At 27.3% G+C, this 17,034-nt stretch overlaps 2 protein-coding genes across 4 annotated transcripts; both read left to right on the top strand.

The window, feature by feature from the left end:
* Positions 1-1,118: 1,118 nt before the first annotated feature.
* On the top strand, positions 1,119-7,762 carry LOC122536116 (histone deacetylase HDAC1). The gene is made up of 9 exons (XM_043668204.1): positions 1,119-1,281; positions 2,245-2,357; positions 2,520-2,637; positions 2,727-3,100; positions 3,233-3,380; positions 3,451-3,736; positions 3,815-4,043; positions 6,155-6,245; positions 6,323-7,762. The coding sequence occupies exons 1-9, from the start codon at positions 1,233-1,235 to the stop codon at positions 6,391-6,393; spliced, it is 1,479 nt and encodes a 492-aa protein (XP_043524139.1). The 5' UTR covers positions 1,119-1,232; the 3' UTR covers positions 6,394-7,762.
* A 157-nt stretch (positions 7,763-7,919) lies between these two features.
* Positions 7,920-11,890, top strand: LOC122536115 (putative sodium-coupled neutral amino acid transporter 10). Of its 3 annotated transcripts, none has more exons than XM_043668202.1 (7): positions 7,920-8,007; positions 8,705-8,877; positions 8,956-9,226; positions 9,296-9,432; positions 9,506-9,733; positions 9,810-10,014; positions 10,142-11,890. In XM_043668202.1, exons 3-7 carry the CDS (start codon positions 8,971-8,973, stop codon positions 11,629-11,631), a joined length of 2,316 nt encoding a protein of 771 aa, XP_043524137.1. In that variant the 5' UTR covers positions 7,920-8,007; positions 8,705-8,877; positions 8,956-8,970; the 3' UTR covers positions 11,632-11,890. The 3 variants fall into 3 exon arrangements, with proteins under 3 accessions (XP_043524137.1, XP_043524135.1, XP_043524136.1); XM_043668201.1 differs by having other exon boundaries at positions 7,938-8,020; XM_043668200.1 differs by having other exon boundaries at positions 7,926-8,877.
* The last annotated feature ends 5,144 nt before the right edge of the window (positions 11,891-17,034 follow it).

Here is a 17,034-nt window from a genome sequence, read left to right as displayed (position 1 = left end):
TATGAAGCATAAATTATTTATATTGAAAACCATGTGTTAATGGCCTCAGAATTTTAATATAGTGTAAAAATCTATTGTGAATCTGAAAATTATGGATAAAAGCTCTTTTTTATATATAGTAGAATTTCATTTTTTACTAAATTCACGTTTCGATATTGAAAATTTGACATAAATTTCAGACGTAATGTCTGAATACCGCATTCGCTATTTGATCAACTTCGTTTTATTTAGTGTATTTCTCCAATTCACCGTTTTTAAGCAAAATACGTTAAACAATCAACAATTTTTTACCATCTTGATATTTCAAAGTATGGCACACGAAGTTCCATAAAATGCAGTCATTCATATATCTCGTTTGTGATTTTGAATCTGGACTGATCGTTGTTTCGGATGAAGTTGACTTAAATAAAATAATAAAAGGTAAAAACTTTGTACTATTTGTACACAATTATGTAATTTCTTGTATTCCAATAAAATAAAATATTTATTAAAATAAAATAAATTAAAATATTTAAATTTATTCAATAGAATTATTACATTTAAATATTATCTATTATAAATTATTAAAATTTACATATATTTATACACACACACATATATATATATTTTAAATATTTTTGTTTATTTGTAATATAACAAAAATAATAAAAATTATATGTATTTCTATTTTTCTACATAATTACAAGAATTCTATAGTATTATAATAGTATATAATTACATGAATTTTAATTTTCGAGGATTTCATTATATTAATTATATAGAACTACATAATTATGAAATGCTTTTCATTGCTATCTGCGATCTACCTAACTTTGATATATACATACATACATATATATAGATGTGTGTGTGTTTGTGTGTATTATTTATGTATAATTTATTAATCTTTCATATAAATATATATATAATAGTAATGGTAATTTTAAATTTTTGATATTTTAGTGGTGTATGTAACTTTTGTGTGATTTAGTAAAATATATTTCAATTCGTAATATAATCTTATTAATAATGTATCTATTCTTAATATTATTTATTTTGTGGTTAAGTTCATTTATGATAAAAACGCCATCTATGAAATAAATTGAAAGTTTAGATATATTATGCGCACGCGTAGTTAAGAGCTTCAGTGACGCTGTGATGCTCTGACTTGTCGGTTGGTTTTGTGATACTCTGCAGTTCACGTTTAATTCATATCAAATATTTTACAATTAACCAGAAAAAAATCGGCGAAAATGTCAACGTTACCACATAGCAAGAAGCGTGTCTGCTACTATTATGATAGTAAGTGAAAAAATTTAAAAATTTCAATATAATCTAAGTATCCCGCGAAAATATCATACATGCACGAAGAGATTGTCAAAATGTGTTTGTGCTATCCACGCTTGGATCATGTATGATACATTTATTTCACGTTTATCTATTTTTTTTAGCATAATTTTATTTCAGCAGATTTACTTAGTTATGTAGAGAATGTTTTTCTTACATAATATTCGATTTTTCTTATCTTTTCTCCGATTACTAGCACAGTTTCAGATGCGTTAAAACGAAAAATTCACGAATGTCGCTCCATGTTACCTTACTTCAGCCAAGAAAGAGCGTCGGCTTTTCGCGATCCGCATAGTTACCGTATCGTTCGTTCAACATTTGATAATATTTTTTTTTAATATATATGTATTTTTTTAAATTATTTTTTAATTACTTTTTAAAGTCAACGTTTCGACTTATTTTCTTTATATATAAATGATTAACAACATATAGTCAACGTGAAAGAATCAAAATTATAAATGTTATTATTATCATAATTATCTTTTATGTCTATATATTTTTAAAATTCATTTTTAAAATTCATTATTAATATTTTTTAAATGAAAATGTTACTTTTTAAAGATGTTTTTAAAGAAATTAATTGAAGGTTATAATAGAAAAAAGTTTAGAAAGGATATTAATCTGTTTGCAATTGTATAAAATTGTTAATATGTTTAATGTTTTTAATGAATTTAAAGAAGATCGTGCAATTTCGGTCAAATAGATAAATGATAATATCTTTTCCGTACAAATTATACGAGAGATTCTCAAGTGTATCACAGTTGTCTGTATCATTGGAAACAATATACATATATTTGTATGCATACAGAATTAAAGTTAGCTTGTATCAATATTTACGAATTTTTAACGTAATTTTTTCATTTTTCCTCAAATATTTATCAATCAATAGAATCAATAAAAAAGTAAATTATATTTTAGGTGATATTGGAAATTATTATTATGGACAAGGACATCCTATGAAGCCACATCGTATAAGAATGACACATAATTTACTTTTGAATTATGGTCTTTATAGGAAGATGGAAATATATGTAAGAATTATTAATTTAATTGTATTTTTCTATTTATAATATTTACTTATATATGATTTAGAGCAATGTATAATTATTATATTGCGTGAATATTTAAAATAAATTTCGTCCTTTTTTATTTGTCTTATTTTCTTTTTCTTTTTTTTTTTTTCTTTTGTTCAGCGTCCACACAAAGCTACAGCAGATGAAATGACAAAATTCCACAGTGATGATTATATTAGGTTTTTGAGATCCATAAGACCTGATAATATGTCAGAATATAATAAACAAATGCAACGATGTAAGATAGATTTAATTTTTGCATATTCAATTAAAATATAAATTACATTTCATAATTAAGTCCATATTTAATATTCCTTTTTCTTTTAGTTAATGTAGGAGAAGATTGCCCTGTTTTTGATGGTTTATATGAATTTTGTCAATTGTCAGCTGGAGGGTCTGTAGCTGCTGCTGTGAAACTTAACAAACAAGCTTCAGAAATTTGCATAAATTGGGGTGGTGGTTTACATCATGCTAAAAAAAGTGAAGCTTCTGGTTTTTGTTATGTAAACGATATTGTACTAGGAATATTGGAATTGCTCAAATATCATCAAAGAGTTTTATATATTGATATTGATGTTCATCATGGAGATGGTGTAGAAGAAGCTTTTTATACCACAGATAGAGTGATGACAGTTTCATTCCATAAATATGGTGAATATTTTCCTGGTACTGGCGATCTACGCGATATTGGTGCAGGAAAGGTAAAAGCTTTTGCTAACAATGTAGATTTCATACATTTTTATTTTGAAATTTTATATTATTATAATTTTAATATAAATTTTATATTAAATTAACTTATATAAGTTATATTTATAACAGAATTTTTATTACAGGGAAAATACTATGCAGTCAACATACCATTAAGAGACGGTATGGATGATGAAAGCTATGAATCAATATTCGTACCTATTATTTCAAAAGTAATGGAAACTTTCCAGCCTTCTGCTGTAGTTCTACAATGTGGTGCTGATTCACTGACAGGTGAATATCATTTTGTGAAGTCATGTGAAACAATTAAAATAAAACTTAAATTAATGTATGTTATTTACAGGGGATCGGTTAGGTTGTTTCAATTTAACAGTGAGAGGTCATGGAAAATGTGTCGAATTTGTAAAAAAATATAATCTACCTTTCTTAATGGTTGGTGGTGGTGGATATACAATTAGGAATGTGTCCAGATGTTGGACGTACGAAACTTCAGTAGCTCTTGGTTCTGAAATTGCAAATGAATTACCTTATAATGATTACTTTGAATATTTTGGTCCTGATTTTAAATTGCACATTAGTCCTTCGAACATGGCAAATCAAAATACTCCAGAATATCTTGAGAAAATTAAGTACGTTTTATCCCAAAAATAATGACCACTTTTTTTTTCTTTTTTTATCGTATTCCACATGATCTATATTCTTTACAGGACTAGATTATTTGAAAATTTAAGAATGTTGCCTCATGCACCGGGTGTACAAGTCCAACCAATTCCAGAAGATGGTGCAGTCATTGAAGATTCAGAAGCTGAGGAAAAGATAAACCCAGACGAAAGGTTACCACAACGAGATTTAGACAAAAGGATACAACACGAAAATGAATATAGCGATAGTGAAGATGAAGGAGAAGGGGGGCGAAGAGATAATAGATCATTTAAGGTAACAAGCATTATTATTCGCAAATATAAATTTTTTTTTTTTCTTTTTTTTTAACTTATGATTAACGTCGTATCTACCTTTTAGTCATCAGCGACGGCTAGGTACTGTTTCCTTCTTTTCAAGACGATTATATCTTATGGTAGATGTTAGTTTCCTTTAGATAATAATTCAGGACATTTCCTATGTGTTTCGGCCGTCAGGGCTGCCGGTGAAATTATTTTGTATTTTTGCGTTTGAGCGTGGTACTTGCTGCATTCAAATAGAAGATGATAGGTTGATAAAATTCGGTTGTATTGGATACACACTGGGGGTTCTGTTTTTTTTAATAGATACTCATGTGTGAGTTTCTAAGCCTTGTCATGACTATTCTGTCTTTTCTTTTCATGTTGTGGATAGGCATTGTTTGATAGAAATCTTGGGTTATATTATGAGTTTTTATTTTTTTGGAGGTGTTCCATATTTTGTTCCATGATTGTTTTTCTGCATGATATAATGTTACAACAAGGTTTTGATAAGGAATTCGTCTTCGGATGACATCCGACGAGGGCGATGTTGCTTCTTTGGCTGCTATGTCAGCTTCTTCGTTACCTTTGATTCCCTGGTGGGATGGAACCCAGGCGATGATTATGTCTTGTTGGTGAAGTATGATGAAAAATATGTTGAATGTTTAGAATAGTTTAATGTTTTGTTTTACTATTTATGTTTTCTATTGCTCTACGCTCATGGAGTCTGTAAAAATGATGGACGATTAAGTATAGTTTTGTGTATGGTGAAAAGCTTCGAGAATTGCACAAGCTTCTGCTATGAAGATAAATGCGGCTTTTGGAAGATGAAATTTTTTACTCATGTTTCCACAGATGGTGGCAAATCCAACTCCCTGGTCAGTTTTGGATGCATCGGTGTATACTTTTTGGTGGTTTGAATATTTACTGCATAGTTGGAATTTATTTGTATGTGTTGGAAGTTATTTATATATTCTATACTACTTACTTGATCTTTGGGATATTTTGCGAGGTCAACATTAGTTTCAGGGATTTTTAAAATCCAGAGAGCTATTTTCTTGTGTTTTCGTGGAATGGGTAGTGTCGATGTAATTTCAGGAAGAGTGGTATACTTGGCAATTCTTGCATAGAATGGAATTAGTAACTTCGGTTTTTTGGTTTGTAGTTGTATGTATCTATTTGTAAATATATTATTGTAGGTGGGGTTATCTGAAGTAGAGGACATTTTTACTACATACTTTAGGCTTAGGTATTTTCTTCTTTGCTCCAGTGAGATTTCCTTCGATTCAAACAATATACTGTTTATTGGGCTAGTCCTGTAGCTTCCAGTAGCTATTCTTAGGGCGACATTTTGAATTGGATCAATAATTTTTAATGTACTAGGTTTTGCCGAGTTGTAAACTATTGCACAGTAGTCTAGTTTGGATCTAATTAGTGTCTGGAAGGTTTTTATGACTTCTTGGTCAGTTCCAGCTATTGTTCGCCAAGGCTTTTATGATGTTCATTTTTTTTTGTATATGTATTTTTTAGGTATTGCATATGTGGTATCCACAGCTTATTATCGAAGATAAGCTTGAGTATTTTAATGTTATCTACTTTTTCAATTTCGATGTTGCATATAAAGTTTAGGCGGATTTTGTGTCGGTTTACGTTGTCTAGAAAATATAATGTATTTTGTTTTTGGGGAGAGAATTTAAGCCCAGATTTCTCAGACCATGTTAACAGGTCATTTATACTTTTTTCTAGGAGTTCTATGTTTGTGGTTAGTTTTTTCCCACTGCAAGTTAGTGTTAAGTCATCTGCAAACAGGAATCCTTTGATTGGTAGTTTGATGTTAGTCAGGATGTCGTTAATCACTATTAAGAACAATGTAACACTGATTACGAAGCCTTGTGGTACTCCATTGTGGATAATGGTTGGATAAGAAAGAGTTCCGTTCGTCTTTACTTGGATGGTTCTATTTGAGAGGAAGTTTTTAATAAAAGTAAGAATGTTGCCGTTTAGTCTGGTTTTCTTAGAAGGATATTTTCTTGTTTCACCTCGTAGGTACTATGTTTCATCTGTGTTAAATATTTTTATATATAAGTTCCAATTTTTTTTATTTAAAAGGGTTCCAGAAAACGACCTCGTTTAGAAAAAGGACAAGAAGGTATAGAAAGCGATCTAAAAAAAGAAGAGGACATAAAATCAGAACCCAAAGGTATGTAATTCTAATTTTAAACACACTTTTGTCTTTACTTTCATTGTGATAATGTAATAACTAAAAATATTTTATAGAAAACGAAAAAGACGAAAAAACAAATGTTACAAATGAAGAAACGAAGAAAGATGGTGGTGCGAATCCCTGATAAATGATATTTGTTTTTAAAAAAGGAATTTCAAAAAATTCTTATTTAAATCAAGAATAGATCGGTATAGGTAATTTAAGTCAACAAACATGTAGTTATAGATGTCTATTACCTCGAGTTTGATACGCTATGCTGAACAATATGATCTTTTTTATTATTTAAAACTGTATAAGTACTTCAATAAAAAAAAAATCTATTTATATATGTACTGATTAAATTTGAGGTAAGAGACATTATTATCATTTATATACATGTTCGAGCGTAATTGATATGATGAAAGCTCAGTAATTTTAATTATTATTTCATTAAATTTAACATTAGCCGAAATTGTCAAAGTTATAAATCATTAAACAGTTTTTTGAAATATTTTAAAAATTTTGCGATAAACGGTATCTTGAATAATCAGTCAAATCTTATGATCTGATTAAAGCCTTCATATTCACTTAGAATCAATAAATGTAACTAGTCAAATAAGACAAATAGATATCTTAAATGTACAAAGAAAATTAAATTTTTTATAAGAATTGAAATTTTCACTAAGATCAGAAGATATAGGCAGCTTATCAAGATATCTAATTTTTGTAAGTGACACATTTTAATGAATCGTGCAAAAGTATATAAATATCCATATTATGTTTTGGATGAGTGTGGTTTTTTATCTGCTTATCCATTACTCACAGCGTGATCTTAAGTAAATCATTTAATAAGTGTGATTTTTATAATTGAAATGAGATTGTACAACGGGCTAGTTAGTTATGAATTAACACATCTTTTTACTTCCTATTCTTGTACATAACTTAAAATCAGATTTAAACAATATCCTACATGCAATACTACCTAATAATGACATAATGGTATTATTTTTAATGTATAAAATATTTTATTTTATATGTGAAAAATTAAATCAGCGAAAAGAAAGTATGAAAGAAATAGGACAGTCAATGAACAGATTAAATTCAAACATAATTGTAGAATTTAATCATAAATTAAATATAAATAACATTAAAAATTGAATGTTTGTAACTAAGTCGGCTTTTATCTATAAATTAAAAATACTTTCATTCAAAAGAAAGAAGAATTTCGTAACATATTAAAGCTATTACCTTTCAACCATTTCAATTTCCCACTTAGGTACTTCACGAGAGTATAAATGTATTAATTAATTTTTTTAATACAAAAAAAATTTTTTGCGACTCGAAAATATTTGTAAAAACGGATTAGGTTCGACTAGTTGCACGATGCCAGATAAATAATTGAAAAAAAATATGTCGATTTATCTAATAATTAAGCACACCTTTATTGTAATTAAACACTTACCCTTATTGTAATTAAGTACCTACAATACAATACAAAGATAAATTCGCTATGATATTTGCGTACATTTAAGCCGATTTGAGATAGATTAAGTATAATATAAGTATATATGTATAAAAGTATATACTGTATACTATACCGAAGTATAAATAATACGAATGTTTTTAAATATTTATAATAAAAAATAAAGAAATCTATTATATTGATGAATTTACTTTTTTGTATATCATAGATGTAGATTAATGAAACACGTCGAGTCAAAATGGTGGTAGTTGTGAGAGGCCAATTGAAAGTTCGGCGGTATTTTTCAACGGTCATTAAAAATTGTTTTATCAAAAACGTGACGTTCAAATCACGGTTTTGATACGTCCAACATGATAATAAATTGCATTATTTATTTTACATATAATACTACTAGTTAACGGGATCATAAATCTAACCTCATAATCAGGGCAATTTGTATTTTGAAAACATTTGAAAAGAATGCAAGAAGAATTATTCGTTTATTCTATGAAGTCATCGAATATTAAATATTACAACGTTCCTATTTACTAAAGCTATTAATTCAAAGAAATAATAATTAATAATAAAAAATTTCTAAATTTTAAGAAACTAATATCTTTACGAAATTCATTATACGTAATATTATAAACTGGATAGTTTTACCGAAAAAATATAAAAGTCAAAATGATTTCCCAAATGTCACATATTATGACTCTTGCAAACAGTATCATTGGAGTAAGCGTTCTTGCAATGCCATTTTGTTTTAAGCAATGTGGCATTGTTTTAGCTATTGTAGTTTTGATATTGAGTAGTATTCTGTCTAGACTTGCTTGTCACTTTCTTATCAAATCAGCTGTGATGTCTAGACGACGAAATTTTGAACTTCTGGCTTTTCATGCATTTGGTCATATGGGCAAGTTTTTGGTGGAATTATTTATTATTGGATTTCTTGTGGGAACATGTATCGCTTTCTTTGTTGTTATGGGTGATTTAGGACCACAAATTGTAAAAAAAGTAATAGATAAAAATCCAGAGGATATTAGGACTAGCTTACTTGTAACGACAAGCATTTTCATAGTTTTACCATTGGGATTACTTAGAAATATTGACAGTTTGTCTACTCTTTGTACTGCTACAATTATTTTCTATCTTTGTCTTGTATTAAAGGTGGATAATTTTCAATTGATTTTATTTGTAATAAAAACACTTCAATATTAATTTAAAAGCTTTTTATTCTTTTTATAGATAATAATAGAATCTATGCAACACATTTTTGCTGGAGATTGGTATGAACATGTATATTATTGGAGACCATCTGGGATACTTCAATGCATACCTATCTTTTCTATGGCTTTATTCTGTCAAACTCAACTGTTTGAAATCTATGAAACTATACCAAATGTGTCTTTAGAGAAAATGAACAAAGTTGTACATTGTGCATTAAATATATGTACTATTGTATATCTTTGTGTTGGGTTTTTTGGATATATTGCATTTTGTACTCAGCCATTTACAGGTATTTATTAAATTTTGAATTATATTATAGTTGTATTAAATTCTCACTTATTTATTATTAAATTTATAGGTAATATATTAATGAGCTTTGAACCCAGTTTATCATCTGAAATGATCAAGATGGGATTTGTATTTTCCATTGCATTTAGTTTTCCTCTAGTCATATTTCCATGTCGCGCAAGTCTAAACTCTCTCTTGTTTCGTAGGGTTTGTATTAATTTTGATAATATATTATAATAATAAGATAGTAAATTTAATTTTTACATATTTCTTCTTATAGGTATATGCTCATGAACCCTCCATAAATTATTTACCAGAAATAAGATTTAGATGTCTTACCATCATAATTGTAGCTGTTTCTCTGATAACTGGCATTCTAATACCAAATATTGAATTTGTCCTTGGTTTGGTAGGATCTACTATTGGTGTAATGATTTGCTTGATATTTCCAGCAATATTTTTTATATCTATCAGTACCAAACACACTAATGAAAGATTATTAGCTCAAGTGAGATAACAAATATATAAATATATAAATTACATTTCCTAATTATTTCCTAATTTTGTTGTCAATATACTTCTAGGTAATCTTATTTATTGGTATTTGTATTATGATTCTGAGTACATATGCAAATTTGTATGCTCTAGAAGAATCTACTAATATAAAGATACTGACATCGACAAACAAGCCTTCTAATCAAATAAATAGTCTATCATCAAACTTGGATAAAAATATTAACGCAATAGCAAATGTTCCTAATAATCCTGAATATTTTTCAAATATTAAGGGTATTAAATAGTTATTTTTACTTTAACATTGAAATATATTAATGATATTAATAACAATAGCAGTGGTAGTAATAGTAATAAAAATAACAACAGTAACAGTAATAATCATTGAATTAATAATTTTCAGAGAAAATGAGTCAATTATCAGGCTTAAATGTTCTTGAGAATTCTTTAAAATTGGAAGCAAATAATGTACGACAAGAACCGCCAATACCAGTTGAACGTATAGTAGTTACAGAAAAACCAATGGTAGAAACACAGAAGCCTGTTGATGATATATTAGTTACTCCAGTCATTAAAAAAATGGTAGAAGAAGAAACGATGGATGCAAATCTCCATGAAAAATCACAAGATTTAATAAAAAATGATATAATAGCAACAGAAACAACCAATAAAAATAAAGAAAAAAATAATCTTATAAAAAAGAAAGAAAAATATAATTTTATAAATTCTGATTCAATTAAAAAAGAAGAATCAGAATTAGCTGCTTCGTTAGTTAAATCAGAGGCTGCAAGTATTTTGGTTGCAGAGAGACACGAAAAACTTAGAAAAACTTTAGAAAAACATAAACAAGAACAATTGCAAATGATGAGGGAACAAAAAGAAATATTAAAAGATTTGGAAGAACAAAAACAAAAAATCAGAAGACAAAAGCAGAAAGTAATAGAAGATACAAAAGAGTATGAAAAAAGCAAAAGTAAATTAAAAGTTCTGAATGAAACATCTGCTACACAAGTAAAGATGAATTTTACAATAAATAGTACTAAGAAAAATGAATCTCCAAAAAACCAAAAAGAAAATATTAATAATAAAATTTTTAATTTAACTTTTTTTAATAATGAAAACATAAATAAGAAGCAAAATATTCATTTGAATACCGATCAAATGCTACTTGATCACAAATTGAATAATGAAAAACATAAAGACCTAGGAATGAAGCCTAATAATTCAGGAGAATTACTTAAAGGACCTATCTTGAATGCTCTAACAAAACGAGTGTTAGAAAGATCTATTTCCACTAGTGATTTGAAATTAAACAATACTGAAACTAATTTTAGAGATAATTTTACCAATATAATTTCTGATTTTCAAGGAAAATTTACTTCAAAATTGCAAAAATTACAGCATGAATATTCCTTACCAATTGCATTAAAAATGCGAAATCAAACAAATGTAGAAAATCTGTTAGTAGAACATAAATCCGAAGAAAACGATCAAGTTATTCATAGAGATATTTTAGAGAATCATGAACGTGAAAAACGAGAAATTATTATGAAAGTAGAAAAAATTAATGCCAAAGTTACAAGTGATATCTCAAATAAATCTGAATATCTAATAAAAAATTTCACCACTAAAGATAATCATGAAAAATGTTTCAAACAAAACAAAAAAATAGAGGAAAATTTGGAAAATAGATTAAAGGACAAAACAAGTCAAAATTCATCCAAAAGTTACAAAGTTGAAACATCATTGATTAAAACTAATGTATATTTGTCGGAACAAGGATTTGGAAATACAGTTTCAATGGATTCGAATATTCCTTTAAGAGGAGAATATATTAAACTGAAACAGAGAGAGTTAAAATTTGTGAATATTGATGAAGATTATAATATCTAAACTTTTGGAGACCTGATTAGATGTAATTTGTATATATCAAAATATGTACCAAAATCTAATTTTTTCAATGCCAATTAGCAATTACTATAATCTTATTTTGTTATTGTTCCATTTTATTATATTCATAAATTGTATTCATAAACAAATAAGATTGCTGTTATTTATATTAAATAGTCATATTACATATTAATGTACATATCATTATTCTTCTATGTAATCAGTAAATAATTGAAATTATAAATATATTTTTACATTGAATGACGATGTTTTTCATTTATATTAATACTAACTACCTTTATTGCTAAAAATATTACAAATATTGAATTTTATCCAATTTTTTGTTCATGGTTTTAATATTTATAGTTTTATTTATATCGTAAGTTGTAGATTTACATTAAGCTATTTTTACAATGAGTAGGATTCAATGCAAGAGCAAGCTATGTCATAATAATAGCATTTTGAGATAAAGCTTTTATAAAAAGCGATATTGCATACTTAGAACGTGTTTTTTAATATAAATGATTTATATGTTTTTAAAAATATTCTTAAAAACAGTTTTTAATTAATTAAATTTTACTATAAATAACTAATTAAATTACTTACTTTATTATAACTTTAATTATTTTTTATGCAGATTTATAATAATTGGTCACGATTTGTTGTCACAAAATTTTCTCATTTATTTGCATACCTAAATTTTTATTACATTTGTAACAGTTTTATTATAATTTTATTATAATATTATATATTATAATCTAGTGTATTAAGTATGACAAGTAACAAATTCTATTATCTATTCATCAAAATTTCTCTTTTACTTTTTATTACAATCTGATATTATTCGAGATCATTTTACAAATCTTTTTAATATTTAATTTAAAAAATACCTTTACCTATCAATATTGTAATAATAATAAAAATTCATTATTTATTTATTACAAATCACTATTTCATAAAGATTTAATAAAAAATACAAGCATATATACAGACTGTTTCCATCATCTCACAAAATTAACCAATTAAAAAAATGGTAAATGAAACTTCAAAAACAAATTAATTTTTTTAAATGAAACCATATATTTTTTTATTTATAGTACAGTATTTATTGAGATGAATTCAACAATCTATGTATTTATTGTTATAAAACATTAGAAATTACATTACATATTAGTGACGTGACATTACAAATGTTTTTAATAAATCTGAATTGCAGCTGATGATTATAACATTTATAATAGAATAATAATATTTTATAAACACTAGACGTGTTTCGATAAATTATGCAAAGATAGTATTAAATTTTAAAGTCAATCGAATAAAAATTGTAGAAGATATTGATACTATTGCGAAAAGCGTTACTCAAACTGTTTCAAGCATTACGAGCACGTTGTTAAGTTGTAAGGATATAATTAAAAAATTATAATTTTACAGAACTTTTGAACAAGGCAAAACCTACGACTCGGTAACTTATTGATATAAAAATGCTGACTGCGAATTCTTTTTGTTATGTTTACATAACCATTATCCTTTGCTTACTTATCTTAAGATGATTCGTATATGACAAATTCGTAACAACGTTAACTTAGTTTGGATTAAATTTATAAATGAACTTAAACTCAGATTTATTGGACAGGCCTTATAATGGCCGGATTAAAATTATTATTCCAAACCTAACTTATTTAATTAATAGCCAGCTGTAGTCTCTGTCATTTTCTGTCTTCTTGTATGTCTACTTACTCTTTGAACAATGTTCTACTATACCTGAAAATGATCGTTAATTTAAGGATCTTTACTTCGCATTTATAGAAAATCATTTACAAGTATAATTTTACTTATTAGAAAAGTATAAAGTCAATCGCTTTGGTTATTTTTCTTGTTCATGTATTATGTATTGGCTACAGCTAATACATATAATCCAAATATTGGAACTCTTGCGATTAAAACTGAATGATTGGTAGTGATGGAACTAGAGATGGCCGAGAATTCGAAAATTTCTTGTCGAGTTGAAAATTGATTACGGGGTAGGGTCGAGTTCCAGAAAATATCTCATAATATCAAGATTTCCGAGAATTTCGGAATACTCAACAAAAGTTGATATTATTAAGAATTTTGAAAAGTCGAATAACGTTTTTTTAGAAACATTTAATAAATAAAAATTGTCGACGTTATCTTTCTTTCTAAAAAAAAAATCAATTTTGTAAACGAATATACTTTCAAAACAGGAATTGAATATTTTTTATAAGCATAATTAATCGTATACATAATGTATTTTAATTGTTTTTATTCAATATATTCTATTTTATTCAATATACTATTCAAATAAAGTATATGACGTATGTATGTGAAAATGTAGTAATTTTCAGGTAACAAGTAATCACTGACAATTGACAATTCAGAACTTCTATTCATCGAGGTTTTGCGAACTAATATTTCTGTGTCAATAATATGGATACTTTATAATTTTATAATTCTCAAAAATACCGACTTTCTCAAGAATCTTTACTTTCTTGAATTCTGAGAAACTATATATGCAAATTTTTTTATTTCATCACGATTATTATTATTTTATTATTTCAATTGACAGAATAATTTTATTTTCATTGAAAAGTTCAATCATTTCTCAAATATAGTTCTTCTATATTTAGTTTTTGTTAGACGTTTTTTTAGAGGAAGTTTTCCTTGTTTTGCAAATAATAATAAATATTGTTAGAAATATATTAATTCGACAAAATTTTTTAAAATCTTCATTTGACAAGCATTTATAAAGGTCCTCATAATATTTCGGGGCCCGACGTTTATATCGTCATTAACATCAAGCTAAGTTAAAGCAATTAAATCCGCTCCTATGTATTGGATTGTCCAGAAAGTTTCCGATTTTTAAGGAAAATTCAAAGGTAACATTTTTATGTATCAATGTTTATTTATTCAATTATATATTCACCATTTTGTCCTACAACCTTTCTCCATCTTTCATACAACTTCCTTCCATCCTTCCAGAACAAAGTTTCTTTCAGCTTCTCAAGTTTCTTAGTGAAAAACTTCTCAAGGTGGTTTTTTATGTCGATCAAAGAGTTGAAGTTCTTGCTACTAGAGAATTTTATCTGAACAAGTAAAATTCTGAAGGTGCAATGTCTGGTGAATATGGAGGATGAAGGGAGGGAAGGAGGGGAGGTGGCACATTCCAGCTAAGCTACAATTTTTGTCGAGTAGTCAAAAAAACACAAGGTCTAGCATTATTCTGATGGAACACGATACCCTTCCTATTATTATAGTTAATTCTGAATGTTTTTCCTGAATTGCTATTTTTAATTCGTTCAGTTGTGAGCAGTACTTATCTAGATTTATCGACTAGCTCATAATATAGGATTCCTTTCTAATCCCACTAAATTCAAACTCAGAGAGCATGCTTTTTTCAGATGAAGGTCGACTTTAGAGGTAGGTAATGATGGTTCATTTCGCTTACCTCAGGACCTACCCTTTTCGCTCAACATTATTGTAAACGATTCATTTTTCATCACCAGTCACTAATTGCTTCAAAAACTGTGCGTTTTTTCGTTGCGTAGCGAGTTACAAATGAAAATGCGATCCATTAAATTTTTCTCGGTTGTGTGAAATTATAGTGATGAACCAAATTTCACTAAATGTTCGTGGATGGTGGTTTTCGATATTCTTAGTATCTGTTAATTCACGTGTAGCGCCGATTATTCTCGATCAGTGTCTTGATTTGGTCATCATCAGTGGTAGAGGATCTACCTGAGCGTTTCTTGGTCTTTAAGACCAAAATCAACAGCTCTGAATTTAACGATCTATTTGGAAACAGTTCTTTCAGCTAAAGCACTTTCTTTCTCTGTAAACAGTACATACATATCTTATTTGTTGCTTGTGTGGCATTTTTGCCTTTCCGGTAATAGAAAAGCATCAAGTGTCTAAAAAACACTTTGATTTCTTCAATCTTTAAAAGGGTACAAAACTGACACAAATCAATTTCTTTCAAACAACTTTTTTTCTAAAAGTACGTTGAAATGTCGCCTTTAAGAATATATATGCAAATCATATGTTTTCAATAACTTTGACATATTGAGACATGTTTCAGTATCATTAGTGAAAATCGGCATGAACTTTCTGGACAACTTTATTAGAACATTATTGTTGGATAATATTTATCGGAAATGTAAAATAGTAAGAAAATATAAAGTGCTAGTAATATATATGTAAAAATATATTAAATATCTAAAGTAAAATCAAGTTATAATATTTCAAGAGCAAAATAAATTTTATCATTATCTATTCGAGTTCGACCAAAATTATCCGATCGGATAATCCGGTTCTGAAGTATCCGCATAGTTTAGGCAAATTTTTATTTCGATAATAAATAATAAACAGTAATTAAAAGTATAATCTTTGCTATAAACAATAAATAAAATTTTTATTCAAATAAAAATCATTTAAATAATATCAAAAATTTATTACATATTTCTGATTTATAATGTAAATAAAAATAATACGCAATTTATAATTAATTAGTTTGTCACAAGTGTCCGTAATTTTTTAGGGTTAGAACACCTAGCGGTTCACTGTTACCAGTGAATTTCTATACTTTTGTTAATATTTCTGTTCTACATTTCCATTAATATGACACTCTTTATTGACGTTGTCTCAAATACTAATCTTTAGCCAAAAAATTAAATTTCATGACGATAAATCATAACCAATTGATTTAAATCTATATAATAAAAATAATTTGTGTAGTCAATAATTTTACACGGTAATTCCCATTAATATGACAACGTATATTTTATTGTTAAACTGAAGACTGGCTCGGAGGTGCGATCTCAGCAACGTTCTGCAGGAGTGCCGTCTGGCTTCGTGCTCTTTTCGGGTATTCTGCTCCGTCCAACCCTCGTCCGGATACCCTAGCTCGGTTTATATGCATCGGTTATAAACATAAGACATCGGAATCGGCCCATGGTCTTTAACCTCGAATGGCCTCTTCTACGAAATAGGTGAGGAAGAATGAGCGGCCTGGTTCGCTCACATTTGAAGAAATAATTGAAGAATTATTTTCAAGAGTGTTTTATGAATGATAAATCATTTATATTAAAGATTATGTATTAATAGCTCTAGAATTTTTAATGTATCTTTAACTAATAGGATAATAGAATAAACCGACATTCAATGCTTTTTTTTGTTCCATTGACTAACAATAAGATAGACCGGATATTAAATGTGTGTCTCAGGATCTGAAATACCGACCAGGAAAAATATCATATAGTGATTATGATAATTTATATTTATATCACAATACTATAAATAAATAATAATTCCGTAATTAATTTTAGTTGTTTATATAAAAATATTATCAATATCACAAAATATACAATTACTAATAATTTAATGAAGATT

Source organism: Frieseomelitta varia, unplaced genomic scaffold (assembly GCF_011392965.1).
Source record: "Frieseomelitta varia isolate USP_RPSP 00005682 unplaced genomic scaffold, Fvar_1.2 scaffold_80, whole genome shotgun sequence".
Lineage (NCBI taxonomy): Eukaryota > Metazoa > Arthropoda > Insecta > Hymenoptera > Apidae > Frieseomelitta > Frieseomelitta varia.
Note: the sequence above shows the minus strand (reverse complement) of the source record. Positions and strands in the feature narration are given on the sequence as shown.